The 14,670-nt window shown below is 44.3% G+C and overlaps 1 protein-coding gene across 2 annotated transcripts in view; it reads right to left on the bottom strand.

The window, feature by feature from the left end:
- Window positions 1–760: 760 nt before the first annotated feature.
- RDX (radixin) overlaps window positions 761–14,670 on the bottom strand; it is an 87,224-nt gene continuing 73,314 nt past the window's right edge. For both annotated transcript variants that reach the window (XM_084893676.1, XM_084893677.1), the window contains 2 exons: window positions 4,572–4,665; window positions 761–1,326 (listed from right to left, as the gene is read on the bottom strand). In XM_084893676.1, coding sequence (XP_084749802.1) covers window positions 4,610–4,665 — 56 coding nt within the window. In that variant the 3' untranslated portion in view covers window positions 761–1,326; window positions 4,572–4,609. The remainder of the gene's footprint in view (window positions 1,327–4,571; window positions 4,666–14,670) is intronic.

The raw sequence follows: 14,670 nt of genomic DNA on the forward strand, positions 1-14,670 counted from the left end.
CTTCAAATAAACGATGAGACTCCTTTGGGAACCAATATCCCTTCATAGTAGACAAACAACATCACTTCTGCCAAACGAAAGGTTGTTGGCTTATGCATCCCCTGTAGGAGGACACAGTCTCTAACACAGCCAGACTCAGTATTCTTGGAAAACATCAGGTTCAGATGGAAAATTCAATATGGCATTGTGACATGAGTCAGCTATTTTTGTGATCCCTCTTACATCCTTCAAGAATGCATGGTGGGGCCGTTACGTGGCAGGTGCTTACCTGCTGGGCGCAAAGATATGCCTTAAAGACTTTCAGAGGACCCACACAGATGGAAAATTCACTATCACACTGGCAGGTTTGGGGTAGTTTCTCTGAAAGCCTTTTAGGGGTATGTTTGTGCCCAGTGGGTAAGCACCTGCCACATAACTGCCCCACCACGCATTCTTGAAGGATGTAAGAGGGATCACAAAAATAGCTGACTCATGTCTCCAACGGTCACCCAATCCTCTGAGCTTCAAGCCACCTGGACATTCAAGCCGCCTCGGAGCGCCAGGAATAGTGCCACCTAGTGAATTAATCATGCTGCTTCGTGTCCCGGGTCTGACACCGGACCCCCCAGCCTTCTTTCTCCACACCCGGGCCGATTCAAACTAGCACTGTGAAATCAGAGACGGTGAGAACCCGAGATGGGGCAATAGGGCAGTTCCTTGAGAAGGTGATATTCAGCTCCTACCATCCCCATGCAGAGTCAGGCGGAAAGGAGTGCCCGGCTGATGTTAGAATATATTTATTGCTACCTTTATATACAATTATACAAACGGCCCAGACAGGAAGAGGAATGTTGCACCCATGTCTCCAGACTTCACAGGTGTGAGCAAGTAATCAGAGCTGTTGAAAAAGTGGAAAATTCTCGGAAAGTCTCTCCATCTCTCCTTACAGGCTAGTCATGCAGAGAAGTGGGCTCCCAGAAGCGGGTGCCTTCCGGCACACCCGGGGCACGATGCTTTGGAGATGGGATGCAAGAGAGGCTGGCTCAGGGCTGCAGGGAGCAACGCAGAGTCCTCCAGTCCCAGCCCATCGTTCCAAGCTCCGTCCCTAGGAAAGGCAGCTGAGAGAGGCGGAGAGAGACAGGATAGCAAGAAAGGGAAACCAACAGGAAACTGGGATGTGGAAAGAACCATCCGAGAGAGCCTTGGTTTCAGGACAGGTGCCCATCTGGTTCCGGCTGAGATTCCAGCTTTGGGGAGGTGAGGGGTGGGGGTATTCACATTCAGAATATCAGGCATGTCTTGGTAAGTCCGTATCCCAATGCTCACCATAGGTCAGATGCCAGGGACCTGCATGAAGACATAGAAAGTGAACAGGAAAGTTGGGTAAGAATGAAGAAAATGAGACAAGTCTCTATAAAAAGGGTAATTTGCAAATCGACCAAAGGGAATGACCAGAACAAATGCTCAACCAGTCGCTATGAGGCGCACTGACCACTTCTCGGTCCCTTCCCCAAGCCAGCAGGCTCAGATCACCTGATGGTGAACAGGGAACGGGGGGGGACGGAGGGGTAGCGGTCGGGGGCAGGACTGGCTGCCAGCAGCTGGGGAACATGGCCCTGACCACAGGCCAGACCTAGGGGCCGTACCTGTGCACAGATTTCATGCACTGGGCCTCTAGTATTACCATTATAGGGTTGAAATGGGAAGGACCCTGCAAACCTTTCCACGGGTCGTAAGTAGCAGTTAGCTGGTTGAGTTCCCTGTTGAATTGGGAAGGCGAATGGATGCAACGCCGCCGTGACTTACACAGACTGCTCCCAAACCAGGTGGGCCACAGACTCCGCCCTCTGAGCTCAGCCAGGCTACAATGATGTTTGGTTTCAAAGGGAGTCTGACACAGATCTTGCAACCTGTAGATCCAGAATCTGGATGTGGACATGCGATCCCGGTATAAAGACGCTTCCTCTCACGTCAGTCAGATAAACCTTTGGAGAGGTCACAGAGCAGCCCGGGGGCATGTGTGTCCAGAGCTCACTGTATGTACACCAGCTCTGTCTTACCCTCGTCAGGCCACTCCCCAACCCGCGGGTCCAGGAGGGAGTGTCTCAGCTCTAGCAGCCTCCTGAGCTGCAATCAGCCCTGCACTCAGAGAAAGGACCAGGCCTGCAGGTTGAGAGCAAGAAGCCTGTGGGTCTAAGCGCACTAGGCTGCACTGTCTGGTACCTGAGGCTGCAGGGTGTCCTATCGCTGAAGAAACCGCCAGCTCTAGCTCATCCCGTGCCTTTAGCTGGGCCCCTGCTTCCTCACCACCACAATCCCCTGGGCCACAAAAAGGCAGGTGAGAGTCTGATGGAGAAACCCCAAAGTCTGGAGGAGAAGGACCAGAAAGTCACTGAGAAGTGCCTGTCCTTTTTCTTGGGTAACATTCTAATCACTCCCGAGGCTGCCCGCGACGTGCCTCGTCTGCGATCCTTTGATAAGTTAATCTCTGGATCGCTCCCAATCTCTGACATTTGATCTTGACTTTTCCGGTGAGTCATTCAGAAAACTTATTTTCCTACTTCTGACGAAACAGGATGGAGTCAAACCATTATCGTTTAAAAGTCAATGAGGAAAAACTGCAAAACGTCAGGCAAGTTTTAATTGGGGGGATTTTTACCAATCAGCAAAACAAAATGGAGAGAGCTACATAAATTCCTGCATTAGAAGGAATGGGGTAAAGGGTCATTCATTGCAAAGTGGGCATGGTGGGTAGTCACGCCCCAAACATACAACATTTTAGAAGGAGGCTTATCGTTGCCTGGAGAGTCCCAGTCCATTGTCTCTGCATCTGGGTGAGCTCACCTTTGAAATGCCTTTTTTCAGACCCCTCAGGAGACCGCATAACCTTGTTAACTACCCTATACTACAATCCTCTCCTTGCTTTCTCCCATATCCATATAATCTTCCTTATTTTCACTCTTTAATTTCAAATTCGTAAAAGTGGCTACAAAACTGTTATTCTCTGAAGCATCTGAGACTCGCTCCCCAGGGTATGTTGTCCGTTTGGCTCAAATAAATTCATAACATTTTTTAAAATAAAAAAAATCAACAAGAATAGCTGAGAATTGGCAGCGATCTATGGAACATTAAGAATGGGTTTTAACCAAGGATTTTAGCTGAAATATCAGGACTAAGACTGACTAAATTGCAAGAATTCACAATCGCTCCACCCCCTTCAAAACAAGTGACTGGTGATGGATATGGCACAAGCCCCTCAAGTGAATTTGAAACAGTGAAGTGTTTGGTGATGTCATGGAATGCCAGATTCTTGAATGACCTTCAACTCATTTCAGAGCAATCCAAAATTCAAGGCCAAAGAAGCAAATCATTCTAAAAATTTCCCACCTATAGCACACATATATGATTGTTTTTTTTTTGTGTCATATGAAAAAAAAATCCTAAAAAATAATATTGTTATTATGGACATTTATTCCAGATCTTAAAGTGTTCGATCAGATATATTCGCATACTATAGCTAGTGTTAGGTTTACAGACCGTGGGGAGGCTTAATCAGCAAGCCAAAGGAAGCCAAAAGAGCCACTCCAGGTCTACAAGGTAAACTGCGTCGCTGTGGTTTTATTTAGAAAGGCTTCCCTTTCTAAAGGCCAAACAGTGTCTGATGAAGAAATCCATGAATCTAAAACAAGCTGCTGTCACGGTAATCATGTTGATCAATGATTTTTAAATATTTCCAGATTAAGACCAATGCATAGTACTAGCCTGGCTTAGGAACCAGTTCTGGGATTCTTCTACTCCATGTGTATGTGTGACCCTTCATTTTTAAGTCTATCTAAATATTTTCCTAAAATAAGAGAAAACCAGCAGCGGCACACAAGTGGCCTATGTGTGAGCTCGCACTGTAATACTCCCCATCAAGGGTGTTCCTTAAAAGGTAAGAGAACAGTCTAAAGCGGCCGGTCCAATCAAGCAGCAGTTCACCAGGATTATACATAAACCTCAGTTGAATAAAATATCTGGCTCTAGCCTATGTTTCTCAGTGGTTAGAGCACTGGTCTATGTATAGATGGGTTGTAAGTTTGATTCCTTGCCCTGGCCCTGGTTGGGGCATGTGTGGGAGGCAAACAGTCGATATGTCTCTCTCACATCAAAGTTTCTCTCTCTCTCTCTCTCTCTCTCTCTCTCTCTCTCTCTCTCTCTCTCTCTCTTTCTCTCTCTCTCTCTCTTTCTCTCCCTTTCCTTTCTTCGCTCTCTCCCTTTCCTTTCTTCGCTCCCTCCCTTACACTCTAAAAATCACTGGGAAAATATCCTGAGGTGAGGATTAACAACAACAAAAATAAGATAAACTATCTAATCTCAAAATTATTAAATTGGAAGATGTTTTTGACTGGCAAAGAGCCCACGAGATGCAAGCAGTTGAGAAAGATCCGGAGGGGGTGGAATTAGAGGCTGTAATGGCAGAGATGCTCTGAGTCAGCTCCTTGGACTGAGCGTCCCCATACTGTGGGGCCCTAGCATCATGGCAGGAAGTAGATGTGGCGGGACTAATGGGACGGTGGGCGGCTCCAGCCACAGCTGCTGCTGGAACTTACCTAGGGAAGGAGGGAGGCTTCTTCCTGTTACATCTGCTTTATGCTGTTCTGGCAAGGACGGATCTGGAAGAATGCGTACAGTTTGGGTCCCCACCTTTCAAAAGAGACATCACAAGGTTAGAAAGCACTTAGCCAAAGAACACGGAAGGACACGTCCCAGTACGGAATGCCAGGAGGACTGGTCTTCCTGGATTGGGGATGGGTGGGAGGGGGACTCTTGGTAACCAAATTGCCAATGTAATCTCCGTCTTAATCTTTTTTCAATCCACTCTTGAATCTCCCATTATTCCCATATAAAAATAAAAATAACATTAAACCTTCCTTTTAAATAGATGTTAGAATTCAAAGAGTTATAGGAACTCTACATAAACTATTCAGTCTCACAAGAATAATGGATCTCAAAGCCATACACATCAAAGCTCTGTATATATCAGAACACTGCTTGAGAGGGAGTGTATATGTTACCTGCAGTTCTCTTGACTAGTGGACACTTTTAAAATGCCTTTTAAATACCATTCAGGCTTGGGGACTCCAAATCCTCTGGGGTGCCTACTTTGAAATCAACAGTTGCTATGCTGGAATAAGCAAAGGCTCAATATCCTCTACCTGCCGACCGAAAGCCTGGTGTGGGGTAAGACAAACAATAAAAGCAACCTCTATGCCCTGTCCGGTTTGGCTCAGTGGTAGAACTTGGTCTGCAGACTGAAGGGTCCCAGGTTTGATTCCGGTCAAGGGCATGTACCTTGGCTGCAGGTACATTCCCAGGAGGGGGGTGTGCAGGAGGCAGCTGATCTGTGTTTCTCTCCCATCAATGTTTTTAACTCTCTATCCCTCTCCCTTCCTCTCTGTAAAAAATCAATAAAATATATTCTTTAAAAAAAAAAAAAAAAAAAAAAAAGCAACCTTTCCTGCGGCCAGGTTGGCCCAAGAGATCAGAGTCAGCTGACTCCCCAGCCGGTCTCAGTCACCAGGACAGTCACAGTTAACCCCACAAGGCAACTGCTACCCCCGCCACGGGATCCAAGTGCCAGTCCTCTGAGTGGGAAGAAATTGCTCACAGTATTTTTATGCTTAGAGTTAGACAAGCAGAGAGTCAGCAACTGGCGATGTCTAACTTATAAATGAGTCATGTGCCCTGAGAGCACCTGTGGTAGGCAGTTGCCCATGGAAACCATGTGATAGATGGCAGTTCGGTCTCCAGGCAGTGTAACCCATAATGAAAAATGGGGTCTTTGCAGTAAAATACAGGAGAACCCCCAAATCTGTCCTGGCCAGTCATAAAGGAAGATAGAAACAACGAAACATACTAACCCTGTTATAATTTTCCTTTGATACTCCGGCTTAACATTAAACTGGGGGAAATTAATTAGATGACTAAGTAGTACTGGAAATTTAAGAACATTTTAAAGAGACTTGGAAGTATTTCGAGGACTTGGAAGGTGAGCGGAGCTGCCACTTTATCATATCAGCTGTCATTTAAAAGTGTATTACTGTATTTTTCCTTAGTTACCAGGATTAACCGTAACTGAGGTTGATTTATGCTCATAACTGAGGAATGAAGGGAGAGAGAGCAAAGGAAGGAAACGTGAATGATTGACATGGAGATCCAGAGAAAGGAGAGTGAAGTGGATCAATGTAAGGTACCAGAGCGAACACAGAATACAGCGATAACCCAGGAAACTCCATTTCCTTGAGAAGAAAGGTGAATAGCAAGTCAGAAATTTCCAAAGTTTGCCACCAGATGGCGCCATGAGATCAAAACTACTTGGTTGAAGACAGCCCTTAAAGGGAGTGACTGAGAGAACCACGCATATCAGAGGAGCAGAATATTCTCAGAGCAGGGGCTCAGGACTGGAGGAGCGCCAAGCCATAGGTTAGATCATATAGCAAGTTAACCCAGGAATGCAAACTCGGTTTAATAGTAAAAAATCTACTTATCTGATCCAGTAAGTTACAATAAAAAAGCACGTACAAATTAACTCACTACACACAGACATTACATTTGACAAATTTTAAACCTTTTTATTTCAAAAACACACAACTCACAAACAGAACAAAACAAAAAAAAACCTCTAGCAGAATAGGCGAATGTATATAACAGGACGTTTCGTTAATCTGATAAAGGGCATGTACCAAGCACCCTCAGCAAATGTGGTGGCTAATGTTAGAAGCATTCCTCCTAAGCCAGAAATGAGATGCCATTTATGTTGAACTTGGTACTGAACATTTCAGTCAATTGGATAAGATAAGGAAAAGAAGTCAATGTCCTATGGACTTGGAAAGACTGACAACTGTTATTATGTGCAAAAGAGGACTAATTATTCTTGTGGAAAGCCCAAGAGACTTCAGAAATGCTTAGAAATGATAAAAGTTAAGCAAGGTTCCTGAATATAAGGTCAGCAAACAAAAATCCATTTCATTTCTACACACCAGCCATCAAGAGTTTTAAAATGTAACTCTTAAAAGATAGTAAAAAGTAGGGGAGGATAGGGGTAAGGGGAAAAGATCAACCAAAGGACTTGTGTGCATGCATATGGCCTAGCCAGTGGCCATGGACAACAGGGGCATGGGGGCATATGTAGGGAGGGGTTTGGGATGGGAATGGGGGGATGAGAACAATTATGTGATACCTTAATCAATAATAAATAAATAAATAAATAAATAAATAAATAAATAAAGTGGGGGGGGGGAAGATAGTAAAGAATGAGATGCTGAATAATAAACCGAATTAATGCTAACAAAAATGTATTACCTTGATGGGAAATGTTAAATTTTACTGAAAGGCATTAAAGGGAGACATCAATAAGTGGAGAGAATTAACATATTCATGACCAGGAATATTTAATATTAAACAGATGTAACTTCCTCCCAAATTAATCTATTAATACATCTCAACACAAAAGTCTTTTGTTCCTCATACACTTTAGGAATTCTAAAATTTATGTAGAAGAACAAAGAGCCCAAACTAACCCAGAGTTATTATCAAAACAAGCCGGAGAGACTTTTAAAGAAAGCTCTATCAGTCATCAGGGCTCATATAAAGCTAAGGATACAGGAACTAAGATGGAATGGTGTTGGCATGGGGGTAGACAAGTTGGCCACAGAACAGAGGCTATCCATGTGCTGGCTTGACACAGGGAAGGAGAGTCAATCCCATCGGTGGGGGAGGGATGAGCTGGCCAAGTGTTAAGACACTAGTCGTCCAGAGAAAGCAATGGATTCACACTTCACACCATTAACTAAAGCTATTTCTAGCTGGACTAAAGACTCAAGAGTAAGAACAACAAAACTTTTAGAAGAAATTTTAAAAACTCAATACTTTTAGAAGAAAATAGAGGAGAAATCTTCATGACCTCAGAGAAGAGAAGAAGTTGTTAAACAAGATACACATCAAAATAATTTCCCCAAACCACAAGGGCAAACTTTTCTAAATTAAACTACAATCATATTTTAAACTTTTATCCATAATAAAAAATGTGAAAAGAGAAGGCACAGCAAGAAAGGAAATAGCTGTAAAACATTCAAATGTCAAAATATTAAATCAGCCAGGCTGGTGTGGCTCAGTGATTGAGTATAGACCCATGAACAAGAAGTTTTAGGTTCAAGGTTCGATTCCTGGTTAGGGCACGTGCCCAGGTTTCAGGCTCCATTCCCAGAAGAGAATGTGCAGGATGCAGCTGATCAATGATTCTCTCTCATCACTGATGTTTCTAACCATCTCTGCCTCTCTCTGAAATCAATAAAAACATACTAAAAAATAAAAATAAAGACTGATACAAAGTATCTATTGCATATATAAATACGTTTTCATAACATACACTATACATAATAATATACATTCCTTTATTTATAATTCCCCTAGGTACACATCTTTCCCCAACACTGTTGTAAAACAATCTCTAGTTCTTAGGCGTTTAAAACGGAAATTGAAGGCAGAAAAATACTACAATAGATGGGAAGTTATCCATTTGCTTCCTATTACCTTTGGTCACGAACTATTAGAATGTTGGATGTCTCACAGAAATCATCGAGGCAGCAAAGTCAATAGTTACTCTAAGGACTCTGGGTAAAAGAGGCCACCTGTTGTTCCCACGGTGCTGGGTACCCTCGTCTCTAACCCAGCAGCTCTCAAAGCGCTGGCCCAGGACAGCAGCTGCCTCACCGGCTCAAAATGCAAGTGCCCGGGTGCCACGTGGACTGATTGAACCGGAAACTCAGGGCGCGGGCCCTCAGTCTGCATGTTAGCCAACTCTCCGGTGATTCTGACGCAAGCCGGTTTGAGAATCACTACTGGAAGTTTTTGGTGTGTTTTTTTAAAATATATTTTTATTGACTTTAGAGAGGAAGGGAGAGATAGAAACATCAATGATGAGAGACTCATTGACAGGCTGCCTCCTGCACGCCCCCACTAGGGACTGAGCCCACAACCTGAGGATGTGCCCTGGGAATCAACCGTGACCTCCTGGTCCACACTCAACCCCTGAGCCACTTTGGCGGACTGCTTTGTTTATTTTACTTTATTTTTTCCCCAGCCCCTCTATGCCCTCTTCCACATCCTGGAAGTTTTTAGTTTTTTTAAATATATTTTATTGACTTTATACAGAGAGGAAGGGAGAGGGATAGAGTTAGAAACATCGATGAGAGAGAAACATCAATCAGCTGCCTCCTATACACCCCCCGCAACCAAGGTACATGCCCTTGACCGGAATCGAACCTGGGACCCTTGAGTCTGCAAGCCAATGCTCTATCCACTGAGCCAAACAGGTTAAAGCATCCTGGAAGGTTTTTTTTTTTTTTTTTATGTATAAGGAAACCTCTTCATCACAACAAAACAAGACCCCTCTGATCAGAACAGCTGAGAAAAGCAGACCACGGACCTTCGCAAGAACGTGACTGGTTTATAACCCCTCTGACGCAGGATGTGTAACTGCGGCTCATGGGCCAAATCTGTTCCCCACCTGTTTTTGTAGAGACTGTATTTTTTTTATTATTATTATTGATTTCAGAAACGAAGGGAGAGAAAGAAATATCAATGATGAGAGAGAACCACTGATCAGCTGCTTCCTGCACACCCCACACTGGGGATTAACCCCGCAACCCAGGTATGTGTCCTGATCAGGAATTGAACCATGACCTCCTGGTTCGTAGGTTGGTGGCAAACCACTGAACCACACCCACCGGGCAAGATCGTCATTTTTTAAAATTTAATCAAAAGACAAATATTTCATAACAGGTGAAATGCATTACAACGCAGTTTCAGTGTCTGTAAATAGTCTCGTTGGAAGGCAGCCAGCAGCATTCATCACATATGCCCATAGCTCCTTTTGTACTGAAAAAGCAGCTTGTGTAGTTGAGACAGACAATTTGGCCTACGATGTTGAAAACATTTAATATCTGCACCTTTACAGAAAAGGTTTGCCAACTTCTGCTCTAATTCAATAATTAGAATCTATCCATCTAAAAGCAAAATATAGGCAATCGTATTGATATTTTTATTTTAAAAATACAATTTTCATTTTAATTCTACAGGTAAAAAACATCTATCAGCTTAAAAATAATAGAGATCATTAAATCAGATCCATTTTTTATCTACAAAGTAAATAATCCACATGGAGCAGCTGGGAAATGTTATTAATTGCGCTTTCTCTCTTCAAATATTCTAATACGTGGCGAATAACTGGCGGCGGGTTTTCATGGAGAGCTCTACACATGCAGGGCTGAAAGCTAACTCAGCGCCCTCCCACCCGTTCCCCAAGGGCCTTCCCCTAAACCACAGGCTCTCCCCGTGCTGCCCCCGGACTGCTCTCCCGAGCCTCCCACTGTGGCCTCTGCCCTCCTTCCCCGCCCCCGATGCCCTAAAGCCTTGCTCCCTCTGTTCCTCGGCCTCTGGAACATTTCCAGACCAAGTTCATATCACACCACTCAAGACCTGCTCACTGAATTCCTGAAATGTTTCATTCAACGCCTACTGGGTGGCCGAAAAATCCCGTTTTTATCCATCTCCACCTTTACTCCCTGAATTTCATCTCCCTCTAGATTTCTAAGATCCCTGAGCACAGGCCCTTTTGATTCTGAGGGCTTTCCCGCTCTGTAAGAAGAAAAGGATGCTCCCTCACCAGAGTAATTCATATATTTCAACTGTGAATCTTTAGGCCACACTCACCTTTCCTTGAAAATGAGGCACTGGCCCTTCACAGGCTGGTGTTACTAGCCCAGCACAACACAGTGGCATGAGCCTGGTCTTCAGTGTGGCAGGGCTGCGTGTCCAGCTCACTGTTCCTCTGTATGCAGCTTAATATTTAAAGTCCTTCTTTGGCCTCTACTTTAATGGGTGCATTCCCTTTGAGTGACGTCGCACCTCCAAAGGGCACGGTCATGGACTCAGACCTCAATTGGAAAGGTAATTAAGTGTTTCGTGGTCAAAAGGGCACAGGCCTCCAATTCCAAGAAAACCAAAGACAGATGCAGACTCAGCCACCGCGGGTGCCTTTGAAACTGCAGGGAGGCCCTGGTCAGTCATGGCGGCTTTGTGTGGCTTAGGAACAGGTGCCCCTTCCTCCAGGCACAGGCAGCTCTGTTGTCCTGGGTACACACTTGTCGAGCGGAGCACCCACTGGACTTGTACTTCCATCCTGCACTGCTGCCCCTGCCCTGCGGTGAGCGCCTGGGGTCTGGCTCCTTCCCAGCCTCACTCACAAACCCCCTCCTATGGGGTCACTCAGCTCTGGACTTACTGCCCTCGTTTCTGTTCCTTAAACAAGTCAAGCCCTCTTTTTTTTTTTTTTTTTTTTATATTTTATTGATTTTTTTCAGAGAGGAAGGGAGAGAGATAGAGAGCTAGAAACATCAATGAGAGAGAATCATTGTTCAGCTGCCTCTTTCACACCCCCTACCGGGGATGTGCCCGCAACCAAGGCACATGCCCTTGACCGGAATCGAACCTGGGATCCTTCAGTCCGCAGGCCGACGCTCTATCCACTAAGCCAAACCGGCTTTGGCTCAAGCCCTCCCTTGCCTATGGTCTTTGCACACGCTGTTCCCTCTACCTGGAATGCTTTCAAGTGAAGATTGCAAATTGGTGTCAAGTGGGCCGCTCCTGACAAGCAGACATATATATGGCTTGCTGGCAAAAACATTTTTTTAAATAAATAAATCCTATATAATAAAAGGGTGATATGCAAATTGACCCTAACAGCCAGACAACAGGGAACAACTGGTTGCTATGATGAGCACTGACCACCAGGGGGCAGATGCTCAATGCAGGAGCTGCCCCTGGTGGTCAGTGCGCTCCCGCAGGGGGAGCTCCGCTCAGCCAGAAGCCGGGCTGATGGCTGTAAGTGCAGCAGCAGTGGCGGGAGCCTCTCCCACCTCCTCGACAGCAGCACTAAGGATGTCCGACTGCAGCGTAGGCCCAATCCCCTGGGCCAGCAGGTGGACATCTCCCGAGGGGGGTTCTGGACTGCGAGAGGGTGCAAGCCAGGCTAAGGGACTTCCCCCGAGTGCACGAATTATGCACCAGGGCCTCTAGTAAATAAATAAAAGCTGACATAAAATTTGGGAGATTTCACATAAAACTACATTTCAACTTAAATATCTAAAGCATTATTCTTTAAATGTTGTTTTTTTTTTTAAGCCATGTTTGGCTTATCTAGGAAAATGAAAAGGTGCAACAACGGAGCCTGAGGAGCTGGGCCGTCCAGACAGGCTTGAGGCCCGGCTGCAGTCCTGCAGGCCCCGCAGCCCCTGGCACTGCATCACCATCGTGATTTAAATAAAAGAGGTGGCCTGCTGGTTTGTTCAGTGGATAGAGCATCAGCCTGCGGCCTAAAGGGTCCCAGGTTCAATTCGTCAAGGGCACATGCCCAGGTTTCGGGCTTGATCCCGTGTGGGGTGTGGAGGCAGCCAATCAATGATTCCCATCATTGATGTTTCTATCTCTCCCTCTCTCTCTCTCTCTTCCTCTCTGAAATCAATAAAAATATATTTTAAAAAGAGGAAGAGGACCTAGCCTTTTCTTCCACCTGGCAAATTATATGCCACCTTCTCACAGACTTTTTGTGATCTTGCCACCTCAAATTATCATCCCTGTATTTTCCCCAACTCAGACCCTTGTTTCTTTCATCTCAACTTGATATAAATTTGCTGTTTTACAGCAAATGGTTCAATTTTTGCAATTTCACGATTTGATCTAATACAATTTGAAACGTCTATTTTGCTTTCTTATACAATAGAACCTGAGTCCAGTGGGATAAGGATTAAGTCTTAGTTGCTGTTATATTCTCAATGACTTTGACTCACTGAGCATCTGGCAGATCTGAGGCACTGAAATATTTGGATAGATGAAAAGTCTCCCCCCACCAAAAGTTGTCAGCAGCCCCAGAATATTCGTGAAATGCATTTTCCTGACCTGAGGTCGCTAGAATTAGCCCATGTTACAAGTGGGCTTTCCTGACCACAACCCAAGGCAGTCCTACCACCCCTAGCCTGCCCACTCGGCGCTGGAGCTGAACCTAGTCCGACTTCGTCAGCTTCTGCTCACAGAGCTAATGCCCCTGGTCCTGGCGTTGGAAATTACTTCTGAAGGGTGAAATTACTCCTGGAGCGCCTGTGCAAACCAGCACTGGGGTCAGTGCTGCACATCCACTGAGATGTCCCTCTCTCAGCCCTGGAACAAGCTGGGAAGTGACACTTGTTCCTGAGGTGAATGCTGACAATTACAATAGCCTCGGGGATGTCAGCAAGAGGTCCATGGCTCCCCTGGCCTTCCTGTGTGGGCTTCTGTTTGCTTGCTTTGTCCAACTCTCCTGTTTCCTCTACACTGCGACTGCTTTTAAAAATTATCTATGAATCCTCAGGACCTAACTTTGGGCACTTAATGGTGAATGAGTGGGTAAAATTATTTGAGTGGATTAAATCATGCAAGTGCCACACAGCGCATCCCTACAAGGCAAATATGGGGACATTTTTATTGAGTAGGTATAATCCCATGGATGAGAGTAGAAGTGAGGGTGGGATTCATGCTGGAGTGCCAGCTTCAGACAGAGGACACTCCTAGAAAGAGCATTTTCCTGTTCTTTGCATAGGTTTGTGGGAAACACTTGCAGAAAACACTGCAGTTACTAGTAAGATAAGTAAAAACTATTCTTAGTTTTTCACGATTTGATCTAATATAATTTTAAACATTCTAGTGCCAAGAAAGTCCTCTTTTCAATGTTTCTACTGGGTGTACCAGTTAATAATTCGGATTTTTTTCAATAGATGGAGTTACACGTGTTGATATATATGCGATTTGATATGTATGCTATTTTGTTGTATTGACAAGTTTCAAAATTTCATGTCAAATTTTCTGAAGATGGTAACATCATATTTTTATGCTTAAAAATGTCAAATTTCATGCCAAAAAAAAAAAAAAGAGCATTTGTGGGATGTTTTAATTCATTACTTTATTTTGAAGAAAAGTGCTGCTGAATACTTCGGGAAGCTTATGGTGAACATGCTCCATCTTAAGATACTTTTGAACGCTGGTTTAAACGCTTTAAAAGTGATGATTTCAATGTGAAAGACAAAGAACATCCAGGTCAAACAAAAAAGTTTGAAGACCAACAATTACAAGCGTTATTGGATGAAGATGCGTGTCAAACTCAAAAACAACTTGCAGAAAGATTAAATGTTGCTCAGCAAACCATTTCTGATCACTTACAAGCAATGGGAAAGATTTTAAAGGAAGGAAAATGTGTGCCACATCAACTGAACAAAAGACAAATGGAAAATCAAAGAGTCATCAGTAAAATGTTGTTTTAACAGTATGAAAGACAGTCTTGTTTGCATAGAATTGTGACTGGGGATGAAAAGTGGATTTATTTTGAGAATCTGAAACGCACAAAATCATGGGTTGATCCAGGTCAACCATCAACATTGACTTCAAGGCCAAATCAAATTGCTTCGGAAAGAAGACAATGCTCTGTGTTTGATGGGATCAGGAAGGTATGGTGTATTATGAGCTTCTAAAACCAGGTGAAACCGTTAATACCTATTGCTACCAACAACAAATAATCAATTTGACCCACACTTTGATCGTGAAATGACCAAAATGGGTCAG

The sequence above is a fragment of the Pipistrellus hanaki genome (genome assembly GCF_964339955.1).
Source record: "Pipistrellus hanaki genome assembly, chromosome: 9".
Lineage (NCBI taxonomy): Eukaryota > Metazoa > Chordata > Mammalia > Chiroptera > Vespertilionidae > Pipistrellus > Pipistrellus hanaki.